Source organism: Rhagoletis pomonella, unplaced genomic scaffold (genome assembly GCF_013731165.1).
Source record: "Rhagoletis pomonella isolate Grant_MI unplaced genomic scaffold, Rhpom_1.0 Rhpom_scaffold_00003, whole genome shotgun sequence".
Classification (NCBI taxonomy): Eukaryota; Metazoa; Arthropoda; class Insecta; order Diptera; family Tephritidae; genus Rhagoletis; species Rhagoletis pomonella.
Genome location: NW_023458557.1, coordinates 96,973,640 through 96,992,904, shown reverse-complemented (window position 1 = coordinate 96,992,904; position 19,265 = coordinate 96,973,640). Strand labels below are relative to the sequence as shown.

At 31.8% G+C, this 19,265-nt stretch overlaps 2 protein-coding genes across 2 annotated transcripts in view; one reads left to right on the top strand and one right to left on the bottom strand.

The window, feature by feature from the left end:
* Nucleotides 1-8,330, top strand: part of LOC118736432 — a 41,525-nt gene extending 33,195 nt beyond the window's left edge. Inside the window, exon 3 of the mRNA XM_036466527.1 lies at nt 8,198-8,330. Coding sequence (XP_036322420.1) covers nt 8,198-8,330 — 133 coding nt within the window. The remainder of the gene's footprint in view (nt 1-8,197) is intronic.
* Nucleotides 1-19,265, bottom strand: part of LOC118735905 — a gene marked incomplete at its 3' end in the record, with an annotated part of 539,363 nt that overhangs the window by 460,655 nt on the left and 59,443 nt on the right.

Here is a 19,265-nt window from a genome sequence, read left to right as displayed (position 1 = left end):
TATGTAAATATGTACATTAGACTGCATCACTCCCCATACAAAAAAAAAAAATCGGTACTATTTTTCCATTGGAATTATAAAATCTATTATATTTTAAGACGTCCACCAAAATATTTCGGAAAAATATTAAGATTTAAGTGAGCTGGACCGATTTGAAAATACCTCCAAAAATGGTGTTTTTTATGAATAAAATTGAATTTTTTTTTAGAAATGACAAAACGGTTTAAGCTTAAAATATTTGCATAAAAATATTTAAAAAAAAAAAATAAAAAAAAAAATTTTGAACGGAATCGTAATGATGAGATTTTTGATGCTGTTTTTTAGCTTTTTTCAAAGATTGGTATGGGAAAAACTTGAATAACGGAACCTAAACTCTTCCGATTTAGACTTAAGAGGTGTCATTGGAAAGGTATTTTCTCACCCTTTTTATTTCTTTGCTTTCATTCAAAGGATGGAAGAGAAATGTAGGATGAACGAACGTCATTCAAAGTTGAATTAAGATGTGTTGGTATTCGAAAAAACAAGATGGGACACGAATGACGTTTTTTTAGCCAGAAATAAAAACAGTATGAAAATACCTTTCTACTGAGATTCCATAAGTCTAAATCAGAACATTTTTGGCCCAGTTATTCAAGTTTTTCGTAAACCAGTCTTTGAAAAAAGTAAAACACAGCATCAAAAATTTCATTCTTACGATTCCGTTGAAAAGATTTTCAAATATTTTTATGCAGATTTTTTAAGCTTAATCTAATTTGTCATCTGAGTGGACTTTATACAAAAAGTTCTTTAAGAAACTATTTTTATTCATAAAAAACTTCATTTTTGGAGGTATTTTCAAATCGGTCCAGCTCGCTTAAATTTTAATATTTTTCCGAAATATTTTGGTGAACGTGTTAAAATATAATACATTTTGTAATTCCGGCGGAAAAACTGCAAATTTTTTTGGTGATGCAGTCTAATGTACATACATATGGTATACGTATACTAATCTACATTCATTTGTATAAACGAATGCTTGGTTAGCTGATTATTTTGTGTAATTAGGTATAGTACAATAGGAGTCCATTCGTGTGCAACTGTACATATATAAATATATGTAGCTATAAAACAATAGGTAATATTGATCCCAACAGGCATTTGGCTATACAGGGCAATTCCGGCAATTGTCTATCAACTCACCACAGTAGAATAGTTAATTCTGGCAACTATCTTTAAACTAATTTGAAAGATTTGCTAACGTAAAGTGTATAGGTATATTTTTTTCTTTCAAAAGAATAAAAATAAAAAAATTAAAAAAATATATATTAAAAAGAAAGAAAGAAATTAGAAAAGCAAAAATTGGTATACAAATTTTGAAAAATTAATAGAAATTAAAAAAATGTTTTTCTTTTTCAAAACATTAAAATCTAAAAGATAAAAGAAAATAATAATTTTTAAAGCAATAAAATCAGAAAATGTATTTAAAAAATAAATGAAATAAAAATTAAAACAAGTTCTTAAAATTATATAAATGAAGTTAAAATAAAATTTTTCTTTTTAATAAAAAATCTTAAAATAAAAAGAAAACTAAAATATTATATTAAAGAAAAAAATAATAAAGTTCATTAAAATTAAATAATTTCAATAAAAGTATTTTTCTTTTTAAAACAATAACAATAAATAAAATAAAAGGAAAAAGCTGTTAGAAACAGCCGGTTTCACCAGCAAATAAAAATTCTGTAAATTTCCAAATAGAATGCAACAAATTAAATTCATTTTTCATTTAATTGAAATTGTCTGTAAAACTTTAACGAAAATAAAAAAATGCTTTTCAAGACAATAAAATCTAAAAATTTAAAAATTTATTAAAAAGAAAGATGCACAATAAAAAAACAAAAATTAGATTAAAGATTCAAAAAAGAAATTTGAACAAAATTAAAAAATTATTTTTCTTTTTAATTCAATAAAATCTAAAAAATAAAATAAGCTTAAATTAAGAAAACATTCTTTTTAAAATAGCAAAATCAGAAACCTGAAAGAAAATTTAATTTAAAAAAAAATATATATAAAAGAAAACAAGTTTTTAAAAGTTACTTACATGAAATTAAAAGACTACTTTCCTTTTTAATGCAAAATCTAAAAATAAGAAAAATAAGTAAAGAAAATATAAAGGTTCCTAAAAATAAAGTAGGCTTAAAGAGCTTTATAAAATTACGTTTCCATACATTCTACAGTTTATATACCTTTTTTAAAAGCTACTTAATTTTTTATGAATAAGGCCATAAATGTGATTAAAAGAAGTATTTTTCTTTTAAAACAATTAGATCTATAATAGGAAGAAATTTACACTAAAAAAGAAAACATGTAAATTAAAATAAAAGAAAATAATCAAAGAGGTTTTTCAAATTTAAGGAAAAACAGTAATTTTTAAAACAATAAAATCTAAAAATTTAAATATAAATATATTAAAAAAATAAACAATAATTAAAAAAATGCTTTCCTAAAAATTGAATTAAACTACACCTAAACGAGGATTTTTTCTATTTAAAATAATAAAATCTAAAAATAAGATCAAACAAATTAAGTTTCTAAAGATGAAATGAATTACAAATATATTTATTTTTTAGGATAATGAAATCTTATTGTAATTAGAAACAAAAATTTAAAGAAGAAAGAAAAAATTAAAAAAAAAAATTGCTCCCCGAGGACTCGAACCCGTGGTCTGCCTTGTCTCAATGTTTATGTTATATGTACGAGTTTTTCTTTTTAGACAGCTAATTGTAGGATGTGCTTAAGTATGCATACAAAGAAGCGCAAAATGGTGTTAGCGCTCCTTTGGCTAACACCTCTCAATTGCTCATGGAAGCCGATATTGCAGAAGCAAAACTCAAAGAAGCCGAACGAATCTCTGTCCATATAGATATCCTAGGGTCCATTGGTGGGTCCTGGGTATATCGGTTTTGCAATCCAGGAGAACGGAATAGCGCTCAGAAACTTAGAGAGAACAGAAGAGCCTTTATCTTCTGTGGCAGTAAGGTCGCCTTCAAAGCTTTACACTCGTAAATACACATAACGAGGAAAGATTCTTCCAAGAAAGAATACGGTAGTTACAAATATAAGTGGGTCTTTCTGAGTTATATTGAAGAGATCACACGACTCATTTATCAAAACAACGGGAAAAATGCTTCGTCCTGTGAAGCAGCGAAAATTTTTGGCCTCCCTATAACAGAACCCGCATATGTACTCTTGCGTTTCCTTCTAAGAATTTTTATTAGCTTACACGGCATAAGACTAGATGTGGACGCATTGGACCAATGTTGGAATTCATGATATAACGGATGGTGACTTAAAACTGATTTGAAAGAAATATTTTTTAAATCTTCGTTTTTATTCCAATTAACTTTGAGCGAATTCCGAAAGGCCCATTGCCCCACAAAAAATAATTTTTAAGGAAAAAATCAAATTTTATTACAAAAATTTTTCTGATAAACTTTCTGGCTCATTACTAGAAAAACATTGTTTTTTTGTCAAGGATTTGAAACTTATTTTACTGAATGGGCTCTGAAATTCTCCCCGTTGTCAAAAAAGTTTTTCTGATTTCAACCGAGCAAATTGCATATTGCCTCATTTGGACATATGCGTTGGTAAGCATATAAAAACTAATTTCAACAAATAAACGTACTCTGCTGGTTGTGCATCTAAATATGTATGTACACATATAATTACAAAATATTGTATGGATACACATACATACATATGTATACATGTATGTATGCAGTAGAGCTCGGGCAATTCGGTTAATCGATTAACCGAATTATTCGAATCTGACTGAAGTCGACTACTGTTAATCGGTTAGCAATATTCGAGTAGTCGAAAGCTGTCGACTATTCGGATAACCGTTCACTTTAGATTATTCGGTTAACCGTTCATTTTCGGTTAATCGAATATTTTAAGTTCGAGTTTTTTTGCATTTACAGATACATATACATATATGAAAAGTCTTGTTACATTCGTAGTACATATATAAGATGGCATGTGCAAAATTAAGGCAAACTTTTTTTGCAAGAATGTGCGCTAATTATTGAAATGTTATTGCGAAATATTTTAGAGACAATGGCTAAAGCAATACCTACCTCTCATTTTCGCGATTTTTGTTATGGATTTTTGTTAAATGGTTGTTCAGTGAGGATGTAGAGGAGGTGTGGCACAAAACTGCACCACATATGGAACATGTTACTTCCTTTTCGTCCTCTGTTTTTTGCGAAAAAATCCCAAACCAAGCTCCTTTTGCGTCCGCTCATATTTTGTATCTGAATATACATACATATGTGTGCTGTATGTATATATTTAAATAAATTTTTTTTCATTTGTCAAAGAAATTTCAATGAAAGTTCGGTTGCTGAAATTCGATTTGCTACAATGCTCGAGTAGTCGAAGCAAAGCAACTATTCGAATAATCGAAGGCGGGCGACTATTCGAATACCATTAACCGACTAATAAGCATGCGAACGGTTACGAATCGAATAATCGGTTAACCGATTAGTCGAATAGTCGGATAATTTTACGAGCCCTAGTATGTAGTATAAACCTATGAATTTCTATGCGTGGATGTAGTTCAGCAAGGCCATGCATATTATTGTTTCTGCCAATGAATTTTAAGCAATAACAGATAATAGACCAATAATAAACGGAAAATTAGTTTATATTCGGTTTACCACAAAACCATTGTGCGCTAGCAACTCATTTTTGTTTTGATAATTACCATATGAAATATTTCAATTATTTTCTAGGAAGTTACTTCAACATCAAATAAATGGCAATTGGTGGTAATATGCTGAAATACATGCATATCTACATACCTACATGCATGCATAGATGCATACATAGAAAAGTGTAAAATTGTTTAAATCGGTAGCATTTTCATATGGCTTATATAATAATAAGCAGCCCAGCGGAGCATTTGGGTTACAGAAAATGGGCACGGATAAGAAAAATCATGATAAAAACATTACAAGGTAAAATCATTGAGAGGCAGTCTGCCGTTTGCCAGCAATATAATTTTAAAATTCGAACTCAAGCTCACACACACATTCTCCTTTTTAATCTCAAACAACAACAATTGTAAACAATTTCGTTTTTTTATTTTCAATTTTATATGATTTTAAAATCTTTGCAAACGTCGTCAGAAAAAAATCATGGCCGACGAATCGAGAGAATGATTTTACCTTCTAATGTTTTTATCATGAGAAATATATTGATCAAATTTTGATAAGACTTTATGGAAATATTAAATACCGTATTACTGCAGCCTATTAAGGCTTTTTAGATTTAATTAAATTCCAGTGATTATTAAGCCGGTTAAATGGTTAATTATGGATAAGTAATGTATGCACTTTTCAGTTCAGCATGTCGTATACGCAACATTTTCATAAAACTTTCTTAATCCAGCTAAAGTGCGTTATATCCACTCACTACATGTATCTACTAACCTAACGTAGTCGCTATCAGCTAATTTCTAGTAGACAGAATAATTTCTCCTTCATCGCGATTCCCATTGTCGTCATTGCGAAGGACTGTACTTAAGCAGGTTTGAAAAAATTTCGCTATTCAAAGGTCCTAACTCATTTTCTTTTCAAATATAGCACTGTTGAAATGTCTGCCGAGTAATCACTAAAAACTCATTGGTTTTAAAATTAATTTAATATAGCATAAAATTAATTATATTCTTCGACAAAACAGTCTTCGAAAAAAAAATTCGCAGTAAAAGGAGATCATTTCCTATGGAGTTTTTTCATCACTCCATACAGAAACCAAAATGTTAGATAGGGCCTTTCTATATTAAGGTAACGATATGTGTGTTCGACGATTTTCTTCATATGGAAGAAAATGAGCGATAGCTTTAACGGTAAGCCCTAGCTACTTCAAACTTGCACTTTACTATACTAAAATTTAAAAGGCTACAAGGCATTTTTATTTATTGGTTATATTTAATATTTATTTTTATAAAAAATATGTAGTGGAAAAAAATTGTTTCATCAAAAATTCTTATTTTAGCGAGCGCCAACTGAAAATCCTGAAATTTTGACATATTTTTTCGTGACCGACAAGGAAATTTTCTTATAGGACCGCAAAAAAATGCAACCTTTATTTGGCGCAGTCTAACTTACGAGCTAAAAAATTAAAGGCAGACTTGACGATAGACTTTATATTACAATGAATGGATGACCCACAGTTTTTCAAGCCGAGATGGTAACAATCTCCACCTTCACTAAAAAAAAAAACGTTTACAGAATGTTTGAAAGACGCTTTTATGTATACATTTATGATTTTCATCTTCATCTCTGCAGGGCTAAGCCACGATTCGAAAACCATTTCATTGCTGCCTCATTTTTGAAGTGAAGCTTCTTTAGCGTCGGTTGGTTTGTTGGGAGTAAATTGGCAAATTCAACGGAAATTGCACACAGAAATGGTGTAACGGAAATGGTGCAACGGAAATGGTGCAATGGAAATGGTGCAACGCAAATGGTTGGGGCTGAAACAAGTGCTTCTTGTATGTATGTATGTGGTATTAATTTAACAAAAATTTGCTAATAAAAGATTAAAGAATAACACTTAGAAAAAGACCAATACAGGAATGAAAGTAAAGGTGACTGCGTACATAGATAAAGAAAAGGATAAAGGCAAAGGTAAAAATAAAAACGAAAACAAAGATGCGTAAAGATAAAGGCAAAAATGAAGACCACGGTAAATTTAAACACTTTACTTATACATATATGTACATAAGGGCAAAGGTGAAGGAAAATATGTAGATGAAGAAAATGATAAACATAAAGGTAAAGACAAAGAGGAGGATGCGGATACTGATAAAAGTAAAGACGAAGATAGTGGAAGAAAGATTAAAATAAAGGTAATTAAAGAGGAAAGGATAGGGAGAGAGAAAGAGAGACTCAATCTGGGAACTATTTTGGAATTTTTGGAAATTTTCGGGATTCTCGAGACTTATCGATAAAATAATCGATATTTTTATCGGGTTTGTTATCGATATTTTTATCGATTGTGCTATCGAAATTTCTATCGATATTGTTATCAAAATTTACCGATTTTGTTATCGATACTTATCGAGTTTGTTATCGAAATTTATCGATTTGGTTATCGAAATTTATCGATTTTGCTATCGATATTTACCGATATCGACATCCATCGATTTTGTTATCGATATTTATTGATTTTGTTATCGATATTTATCGATTTTGTTGTCGACATTAATCGATATTTATGGATTTTGTTATCGGTATTTTTCGATTTTCTAATCGATGTTGCTACCAAAGGAATTACCGATGTTGCTATTGAAATTTTTATCGAATTTGTCATCGATTTTGTTATCGATGTTTCTATCGGTTTTGTTATCGATGTTTTGTTGGACGTTGTTATCGATTTTGTTATCGATAGAGTATAAAGATAAAAATGAAGATAATGGAAAAACAAAATAACATGAATGTTATTTAACCGAACAGGGGTAGAGGTAGGGATCTAGATAAAAAAAAAGATAAAAATATAACCTTAAGCAAAAGCAGATGTGTTCTGAGACAAAATAGATAAGTAACGTAAGTTTCACTTTTCTAGTGTGGCCCAGGCGCACTTTTTTTTTTTCTAACCGCACTCTTCCTGGCATCATGCCAAACCTCTTCAGGTATTTCTGCCTCTCTTAATTTTCTCTTAAAAAGTCTGTGTTATCTTCTTTTTCCCGGTATCATTCAATTGCCGTCCACCTGGTGCTCTCGTCAAACCAGTTTTTTCTGCGAGGTTGTATTGGGATATGGAATCCCACTGCTCATTTATATCTACATAGGCGGTGAGGTGTTACAGTTTTGTTGTTGTGACAGCAACTTTGCGCCGTCGAACTTTCACCACATTGCCATAAATTAGTAGCGCATAAATCCTGGATTGCAGCTGATACCAGTTCAATCTCATCATACAACGATTCAATATCTAACCTCAATTTTATTTAAAAAAAACAAAAAAATATTTCCCAAAAAATTTTTTCGAAACCACCATTTTCCATTTATCAGGCATTTAAAGCACTTTGAAAACTCATTTCATTTTATTTATTATGCTGTATTAATAGGTAAAAATATGCAAAGCCTAAAATGTTGTACCACAACCAACAACAAACATTTTCCATTCAACAAACTAAAACATTCGGGCAATTAAATTACAGGACTAAGCGCTTAACTAAATTGCTATTTGAAGAGAGTGTATTGGCGATGGTGGTTGACGACAGCAACCACACGCGCAATAAGAAAAAAGCTAGTGAATGTGAAATTGAAAACAGCGCTCAGCGTTTGGGCTGAAATTGCATTCACAATACAAACAGACAGGCAGCGGGTTGCACCAGCGTTATAGTGACAAATATCAACAAAATCTAGATGCAAGTGCCTTATATACGAGTATGTATGTATGTATGTACGTATATACACAATTTATATGTGTTTTCATTAGTTTTGCCTTTTGTGTGTCTGTATGTATGTACATACATACATATGTAGCAGTGGTTGTACGCAAAGGCGTTGTAGCTACAATGTCAGGCGCATAAATCAACGTAATGGCTACAAATAGCGCCGTCGACAAAAGCCAACTAAGAATAACAGCATCAGCAACAACAACAACAACTGCACAAACTATTATTTAGTAAAGAAAAAAAAAAAACAAATGCAACTGCAACTGCTGTTATTGCACGCTAGTTTGCCAGCCAAAGTCAACACAAGCGCAGGCAACTAAACGCAAATGGACAGGGAAACTCGCTCAACTCAACTGAGCCTCAGGGTTGCGTATACGCCATGGCGTGCGCGCAAAAGCTAAGCACAACCAAACCAATGGCAATTAGAGAGTTGTTGCAGCTCGAAATTTCGGCGATAAAGCGTACAAGGCCTGCATAAATGGGTTTTAAAGAGAGAGTTGCAGGGAAATGAGGGAGTAGGCAAGAGGCAGTGGCCTCATACATACGCGTTTGTAAAACTATTTAAGCATACAATAGCACGTACAGCTCGTATCAGGTCATTTCAAATGCGCATTTCATTTGTTTACCACCACAAATGATACACAAACACACATACAAATATACGCAACAAATAAACACAGTTGGCTGGCTGACTGGTTGGCTGGCTGGCTGGCTGGCTGCCTGCCTGCAACGGGCACCTTTGAAATGTTCAGTCAACTTTGTGCCGGAAGGATACATTGACGCAAATGGAGCGAACAAAGTGGCCTGCTGATAATCGCACAACAAACTCGCACACACACTTATACAAGCGCACGTAAACATGCATTTGCATACGTCCATTGAAATTGCGAACGCGCACAGCACTCAGATTTATTTTTCTTTAATTAACGGGGCTATTTACGTAGTATTTGTGATTTGTATTCGCTGCTAATTACACACGCGCGCCGAGTAACCAGCTGAAGAAATTAGAGCGCATAGCAAACAAAAATATTTGCTAATTAATCGCTAAATATTAGCACTTAATCAAACTTAAAAATAAATTTTATGTATTTTTGCTAATTTTCTTTTATTGAACTATAACTCAACTCCGCCCACGCTAGTCGCTATTCAATAGTTTCTCAAATGATTGCATAATTTTGTTTGCGCAATGAGCATATACATATCTACATATTGTATATGTATATGTATCTATGTATGTGTTTTTTTTTTTTTTTGTTTGCATGTGTTTATATTTAAATAAACGCTTATTTAATTGCAACCGTTGGGGTTGTTTGCATTTCATTTGGCATGAATTGAATTAGTGCTGGCAATTAATTAATTGTATTAACATTTACGTATTCACGCACATGCATATGCTAACGCTCACGCTCACGCATACACAAGCACTGCGCTGCAGCTAAATAAAAGGATAAACCCATGCCTACAGCAAACTGTGTCAAGTGTTCGCCGCCACTCGTTCGCTTTATGTATGTAAGTAGGCTGCAGAGATTTTTCGCGGCCATTTTAATCTCTTTGCATTCAATATTTAACGCATGGTGATTAATATTAATTTTTATTTAACTCACAGTTCAATGGTCTCCAATGGCTGAAATGTGTACTATGGTAAAATAGTGGGTTGACTTTCATGCCTTTTGTGTGGTTTATGCGAAATGTATACTTACTTAACTAATACATTAATAATTGTGCTTATTTTTATATGTATTTAGTTAATTCATATACTAAAGTGGTTTTGCGGTTGGAAATTATTTATCAATTTATTTAAATTGCGTTAGCACACCACAATTCATAATAATAAATAGGCAACGATTAATTTTTGTAACGCATTTTTTTTATACTTATAAATTGATTCGAGATTTCGCAATAGGCGGAAAAATTCGAAATGCAGGATCCAGTAAGGCGTCTGGTAAATTACCGACTTTTAATTAGAATTCTTAGAAAGATTTTGAGTATGTAGTTTTATAGCCCAGGCAATTTTAGTGTCACAAAGTGCATGTTTGAAGTAGCTAGAACTTGCTGTTGATTTTTGAGAATTTTTTTTATTGACAGTGCCAGTTATTTTCTTTCAATACGAAGTATGTTCGATGATATGAAGAAAATGAGCAACACCTTCAAAAAAAAAAAAGTAAGTGCGCCTGGGCCACACTGGAGAAGTGAAACTCACGTTACATACATATTGCGTTTTTGTCTCATAACCAACATACATACATTCATATGTACATACATATGTACATACATCTGCCTTTGGTTAAGGTTTTATTTTTCGTCTTTTTTCTATTTAGATCCCTACTCCTCCACCCCTATTCGTTCTAATTACATTTATGTAATTCTCTTTTCCTTTATCTTCATCTTTAACTTTATACTCTATCGATAACAAAATCGATAGTAACATCCAATAAAAAATCGATGCAAAATTTCGATAGCAAAATGGTTAATAATATTGGCAGCAAAATCTATTAGAAACTCGATAAAAATATCGATAAAAATATCCATAACAAAATCGATAAAAATATCCATAAGCAAATCTTTAAAAATATCTATAAGGAAATCGATAAAAAATATCCATACCAAAATCGATAAATATCGATAACAAAATCGATAAATATCGTTAACAAAATCGTTAAATACCGATAACAAAATCCATAAAAATATCGATAAAAAGATATCGTTAACAAAATAGTTAAGAATATCGATTACAAAATCGATAACAAAATCGATTATTATATCGACAATTTCCGAAAATATCGATAAGTAAACTGATAACAATATCGATAAAAATATCCATAACAAAATCGATAAATATCGATAACAAAATGGATAAAAATATCCATAGCAATATCGATAAATATCGATTAACAAAACCGATGACAAAATCGATAAACATCGACAAATATCGATAACAAAATTGATAAAAAAATATCGCTAACAAAATAGATAAAAATATCGATTACAAAATCGATAAAAATATCGATAACAAAACCGATAAAAATATCGATTATTCTATCGATAAGTCCCGAGAAACCCGAAAATCTCTAACATCCCACAATAGTTCCCACATTGAGGCTCTGTGTCTCTCTCTATAGCCTTTCCTCTTACCTTTATTTTAATCTTTCTTTCCCTATCTTCTTCTTTACTTTTATCGGTATCCTCATCTCTACTATGTGCAATTTCCGTTGAATTTGCCAATTTACTCCCAACTAACCAACCGCCGCTAAAGAAGTTTTACTTAAAAAAAAATAACAGAAATCAACCGTAAGTCCCAGCTTCGTTAAACTTGCATTTTATATATTGAAATTTTTACATGGAGGTGAAGCTAATATAAGCGTGTTAAAAAAAAAAAAACATATATAAGGAGCAGAAATGAGCATCTGAGTTCTATTTTATTCTATAGCTAATACTTTTTACGTAAACTCCAATAGATTTAAAGGCAGCATCCAACAGTGTGTTGTTACTGTTGCATTTAACAACTCAAATTTTGTTTAAAAATAAACGAAAAAATACCCTTAAATTTTTATTTCTTAAAAATTCCTATAACAGTATTTTTTTCAAAAATTTTGTAACGTATTTTACTAACCTTCGGTTGTAGAATCCATTTGGTTTCCTATTCTCTAACTACTAAAATACGTTAATAACTTTTCGCTTTTTATTACAGTAATGTTGTGCTTGGGAGAAGGTCACACTAGAAATGAATATAAAGAGAAGACTTAAGGTATAGGTCGCTACAGTGAACAGTTTTCGCTTCTTTCGCTTCGTCAAAAAAGGCCTATCTAGAAGCTTTGTTTTCTCGAATTTTGGCCGCACTTTTGGAATTCGGCCGCACTGTGCGACGACTTCAGCTAAATCTAGTTGGTTGCCAAAATCTCAAAATACCCTTTATTTACGGTGTCTTTAATATGGAAAAACCCTTCAGTATACATACATATATGTATGTGTATATTCCTTTGCGTTCTTCCGATATCAATTTTTCATACAAAACCTTTTCTTAAACGTATTTTCCGTCCACGTCTCTGCTTAATGAGATATTAATATCCCAAATAATATTATAGCGCGCTTATGACTTCACATACATATATGTGTAGTATGTAGATGTGTCTACAAATACGTGTCGACCATTATGTAAACTACCACAACAAACATATTGCTATGACATTAACTTAATAGCTGTAAAACATGTGTTCACATTCGTTTCTTACAAGCCAAGCACCATCAGTTAGGACTTTATTTAGCTGTATTGCATATGTTAGTGTTAAACAAAGTAGTTAAGAGTTTTACAATTTCTAGCATACCATCAGGCGTTCAAGGCGATAGAAAACTGTTGGAGAAGAAAATGGTGGAGGGTATATGAATAGCCACAAATGTAGGTGGATAAATGGATAAGGGTGAAAACAAAGTTGCTAGAAAAGAAATTTTGAAAGTGTTCAAAAAAGTAGGAAAGTTAAGTACGAATACAGATAAGACAAATGAAAGCTTAAGTGACTAAAATAAGTAAAACACAACCTCAATACGGCAGCTTTTTTGTATGCATAAAAGTGAATATTTCTCCATCATTTGCTAGAATGAAATGTTACAAGAGTTGCGTAAACAATAGCGGTAGTTTGTAAATGTACATGTAGAGATATACACACAAAGTTATATATGTGCATACATATGTATGTATGTACGAGTATTACGTAAACACATACATATGTAAGTTTTAACAACAAAATGGATTTTGACAAGGTTACGTATGTACATACATACATATGTCTGGATATTCAAGCAAAAGCAACAAGAGTTCTCTGGTGACTCAGAATTTTCTTATTCTACTTGCTTATACATATACGAGTACTAATAACCCTGTAACCCTGTAAACATTCGGTTTCATTTTAGGGTCAGAAAAAGACTCAAAAATCTGAGTTGTAGCCCTCATTATGAGCCCAAAATAGAGTCAAAAAAGGGGAATATTTCTCTTCTTAGAAGTGCACGTCAATACGAGTACAAGTTAAGAGTCATATTAGAGTCTGATATATGACGCTTTTCTGAGTTTTAGCAATAAATATATATATTTTATAATTCTGATTATTAATAAACTTTTACTTCTATGTGAACTTTGTTACTTTTATTCAACTCTGAATTTATGACACCAAAGTTGTCCGAAATTGTCTCAGAATCATATTTATGGTGAAAGAAAGACTCATTTTAAACTCATAAATACTGAATACCCAGAAAATTGTTTAACTGGATATATGTATGCATGTTTACACATATATGTACTTCAACAAATCTTGCAAATATGCACCCTTCCGTCAGTTGCTCAGTGGGCTAGCGAACTTTTGTTTTATTTAACAGCCGTCCATTTAGCAAACATATTTGCGTAATCTTTCTACATACTTTCTTCTATATAAACAAATGTACAATGGCTTGCAAGTATTTCAAGGAAATACAAATTTGTAAAAACTTTGTGTGCACACATGACATTTTTACGTAAATACTTTTGATGTTGTCCAAATCGCTATTCAACCAAAATGTGTGGCATACTTTCGGGATATTAGCCGAAAATCATTAGCATTGAATGTGCAAACTTTTCTATAACACAAATAGACATATGTATGCATATGTATGTACAATCATATGTATACACTTTATATGCAAAGCAATCAAGGTTCTGGAAGTTAAGAAGTTAAGAAAAAGTAGAAGAAGGCAAAATGGAAAAGTAGTATGTGTACTTGTATGTATGCATTGATGCACTTTTAAGCAAAGGCTTGGTTGTAAATTAGTAAAGTAAATTATTTTTGATAGGATTTGTTTTTAATTTAATTTGGGCGAACAGAACAAAAATCCTAATTTATACCTAATTCATTATTTTTGATCGAAAAATTTTAAATAAAAAATAACCATTTTTACCGGTCCGGTCCGTGCTAACAGCTCTCTATGAGGTGGCCAACCTTGGTTTTTTTTTTTGTTGATTTTCACCTAACCTAGCAAAGTTGAATCGCATATTTTAGTAAAAGTTTTGCACAAACATGAAACATCAAGGCAAATATTTGAAATTTTGTCAAAGCATCGATCTGATTTTATAGATTGAAAAAATCGACCAGAGCAGCTTTACCATTGAAGTTGTTCTCATAGCTCCGTTTATTTGTAACAGGCCAGTCCTCGGACTTAGCCAACTTTTTTTTTACAGAGAATTTTCGACTTGATGGCGCTGCACTCAAAATATTGTTAAAAATTAAATTTATGACTCCATTCGATTCATATCAATTTGATGATAATTTACTTAATTATTCTAAATTTTTTATAAAGTTTGAAACTCGGGTTTATATGGATTTTGTTATAGAATATACTTATTTTATAAAAAAACTAATGAATATTAAATTTAAAAAACTAAAAATACTGAGTAGCAAAGGGGCGATTTTGAAGTGGTTTCGCTTAATTAATTTAGCTGAATTAACTGAAATTTTCGTGTGCTAAAGCTTGAAAGCATTCATGAGTTTATTTTTGGCACGCCTCACAATGCGGCCGAAATTCAAAAGTGCGGCCAAAATTGGAAAAAAAAATTCTCTAAATAGGGCTTTTTATCATTGAGTTGGCTAAACGGATCCTCTAAGCAGCGAAAATCGTTCAAAGTAACGGCCTGTACCCCATGTCCCCCGTTATAAACTTGTAAAAGTACTTCAAGTAAAGAAAATGCAACAAAACCACTGTAAGAGAGATTTTTTAGAAGTAGAAATATAACGGTATTTTTTTTTCTGCTTGAATTGGTAAATTAAAGATTGGAGGTAACTTATAAAAGTATTAGCTGAAGTTTTAATATATTTCGTTAAACACGCTTAATTATGCAGATTTCACAGAAAGATTTTGAGTATGCAGGTTTGTAGCCCATTTAATTTACGTATAATAAAATGCAAGTTTAAAGTAGCTGGGACTAATTTATTTACTTTTTTTTTTAGTTGAAGGTGCTGCTCGTTTTCTTCATATCATCGAACATTCTTCGTATGGAAGAAATGACTGGCACTGTCAACAACAAAAAAAAAAAAATCAAAAATCAACGGTTGTTGTTGTTGTAGCGGCATACAGACGGTTACCGCGGTGTAACCGAAATATATTGGAGAAAAATTAAAAACCTGTGTTTTTAATTAAAATTCCATAAAAAATTTCACCTCGAGCCGGCAAAAACCAACAAATTAAGAATTGAAAAGGTCGCCAAAATCATCATCATTCGAATAATTTCTTTGAAGCTTCGAATTTTGGCCTATTTCAGCTTTGTCGTGTCGGAAACACTTTGGAGCTGGAAAGGGCTGGAATGGCAAAAGCGTTAGGGGAAAAAGTGTTTAACGAATCTTCTTTTAGACAGACAAATAATTTTTATATTTATTTAAAACAAATTATTTTGCAATCCCCAATTATACGCAAAAGAAGCAGGAAATATTGCGTTCAATCATTTTTTATGATTTCTTTTTTAATCCCAAAAACCGTAATAAAAAAAGCCTGCTGCAGCTTTGTCGCGGGGGTTGAAATTTTGTTAGAACTACAAATATCCAGCAACAGTTGTTTGCTCTGTAGCTCCTATTTCATACATAAGCGTCATATGTGTATGTAGAAAATGTATTGTTAGTCTTAAAATTATGTATGTATATAGTATATATGTAAGTATCTAATTCGAATTCCACTTGTTTGGCATACCATTTCTTACCAGAGGAGCCAGTAATGAATAATGCGAATAGCAATATGCAAGCATGCAGTCACTTCTCTTCAACTTGAGGTTGGTACAAATACCAATCGGCTTTAGATATTTGGTTAAGCGATTACATTGCAGCATATGCAAATCTGAATGAATATGAACACAGCATAGACTTATGTAAAAATGTCTATAAATATATATATGCATATGCCAATGAAGACGAGTCGAGTGCAAATAATTTTAGACAACAAAACCATAATAACAAACAAATTACTTATTGGTAAGGTAATGTGTGCTGTAATTCTCAACCACATATATGTACATGAGGTCATATTCAAATTGTGGTCAGTAAAATCTTGATTAACTTCGCAATTATTTAAGCAAAATAAGCCGCAAAATAGATGGGAATACAAAGACGAATATTGGTGTAGAATTTGAGTTAAATATGCATAATTCTGACACATTACTTATGCCGTAATATCAAAACAACGAATTGGAAAACATCGACAGACATCTGAATCGAATGCTGAATTTTGGCAACTAAGCCGCAAATGTTGTACAACTATAAATTACGGCCGATATGTGTTACAGTATAACGAAGTTTGAACTGTTGCAAAGATTTTGCAAAACAAGAATTCGGCAAGTAAATGCTTGCATTAGACATGGGCATAAATCTAAATGGCAGAGAGAAATCGGAAGGTATATATGTTGTATAGCAGCATTTGCCTACTGACTGCAGCAAATCTTGCATCTGTTCGCATTTACGGCTAAAGCATTCATTAGTTACCCAATACTGTGCGTATGCGTATGCACTGGCCCTACATTCATTGCATATTTCCACAATTTGCTACTTTCGGTATGCGTGGCATGTTAAATTGGCTTTGTCATCAAATATACAAATGAAATTTACCAAATTAGTTACATGCGGCTGCTGCTAATATAGACAAATACATGCATACATATGTTTGAGGGCATGCATGAATTTGCACTTGCACTGCTAGAGAATATGCCACATGACATTTCAATTGAATTAAATTTTCCACAAGCAGGTAAATATAACATGCAGTTATTTCAATATGTACTTGGCAAGCAAATATGTACATACATACATATGAATGTATGTGACACCACATGGCGTATACGTAATGGCAATTATTTTATATGCAATTGCATGTGCTCTTTGCGGCTAGTGACGCACACATACACATACATTTGCGCACATGTCTGACACTTATTGCTCGTACGTGAGCATAGTTGCAAGTAATTATTGTGGGCGTGAACATATTTGATTAATATTCGAATTAATGCGCAAATATTTATTAACTAAAAGCAAAGACAATTTCCTGTGACGTCGAGACAGTCGCTTAGCTAAGAACAAATGCAAAAACTGTGACTAATTGAAGTTGATAAATTGTATTTTCATGTCGAAAGCAGTCACAACAACGTTATGTCAGACGAGAAAAGCGACATGGCGTATGAGTGATTAGATATCTATATGCAAATCAACTTTGAATAGTAAGAAGAAGAAGCAGAACTCAAATGAAAAAAAAAAAAAGTAATTAGTTTAATATATATTGCCACACAGGTCGAGGCTGAAAGGGTATACAATATTTACTGCTTAACAAAAATGCTAATTAACAACAAAAAGAGAAACAAAGTTAAACGTCTAAAATTGGTTGCAGCGGCAAAATAGGTCTATAAGTAAATGAATAAGTGCACCTTCCGCAAGAAAAACACTTCACTTAACAAAAAAAAGGGGTTTTTGCGACTTTAAAAGATTTCTTCATAATTTCTTGAAATTCTTTTGCGAATTTATCGGAGCTAAATATTTGAGATTTCCCTCGAAACTTTCGAGATTTTTGGTACTTTTTAGGCCTTCAATCACTTTAATGTATTCGGATTTGTTTTGAGCCTTGGTTCAGAGCTTTTCGGAATTTTAGGAATCTCTTGAGATTTTGCGTGACATTTGTGTTTTCGGATATTTTCAGTGCCTTAAAAGATTTTTCCGAACATTTGGAAATATTTTGTGATTCAACCAGATTTTCCGATTTTGAAATATGAACTTCCGGAAGCTTATACGACTTTTGTAGTGCTTTTCAGAGCTTTCCGAAGCTGTTTGGCGTGCACTACTTCTTTTACTTTCAGAATTTTTTGGATACCTTCCAGGAACCTTTTGAGTGTTTCCGGGCTTTCTCAGGACTTTTCAAGATTATTTAAATTCCCGCAGATTTCTAAATTTTTTTGTAGGACCTTGAATTTTAAAGCTTTTCAGAATTTTTAGAGCCCTTAGAACATTTCGTTGCTTTTCTAATTTTATTGCGGACTTTTCAAGTTTTTTTTGGAAATTTTCAGGGCTTCATGATTTTTTTGTTTTATTCCGGACCTTACAGGAATTTTCACAACGTTTGTGAGCTTTTTTGTGGATTTATTAGGAGAGTTTTAAGTATTTTTCAAGGATTTTTTATTGGAACTTTCCAGACATTTTCGGACTAAAAAATGTCTCGAAATTTAGGAATCCCTTAAAATATTTTTTTTTTATTTTTATTTTTTGTTATCAAAACTTTTCAGATCTTTTCGGAAATTTCGAACATAACATACAAAAGTTTTTTTGTTTATTCCATATTTTTTTCGTTTAAAGGAATTTACGATTTGTTTTAAAAATTGCTCAGTCCACACGGTTTTTTTATACCCGAGCGCACTTGTGCACAAGGGTATATTAATTTTGTTCACATAACGGTTGTTTGTAACAGCCAAAACGAATCGAGATAGATATAGACAAATGTATACATAAATGATCAGGATGAAAAAAGAAATCGATTAAGCCATGTCTGTCTGTCCGTCCGTCTGTCCGTCTGTCCGTCTGTCCGTGTACACGATAACTCGAGCAAAAATTGAGATATCTTAACGAAATTTGGTATGTAGGTTTCCCTTAACCCAAGGTAGGTTGGTATTGAAAATGGGCGAAATCGGAGTTTAACCACGCCCACTTCCCATATAACGGTAATTTCCAGAAATACGAAAACTGCGATATTTTAGTAACTACTAAAGATAATTCACTCAAAATTGATATTTATAATAAGTTTTAGACGAAAAATAAGAATATTATAAATTTTTGGAAAATGGGCGTAGCCA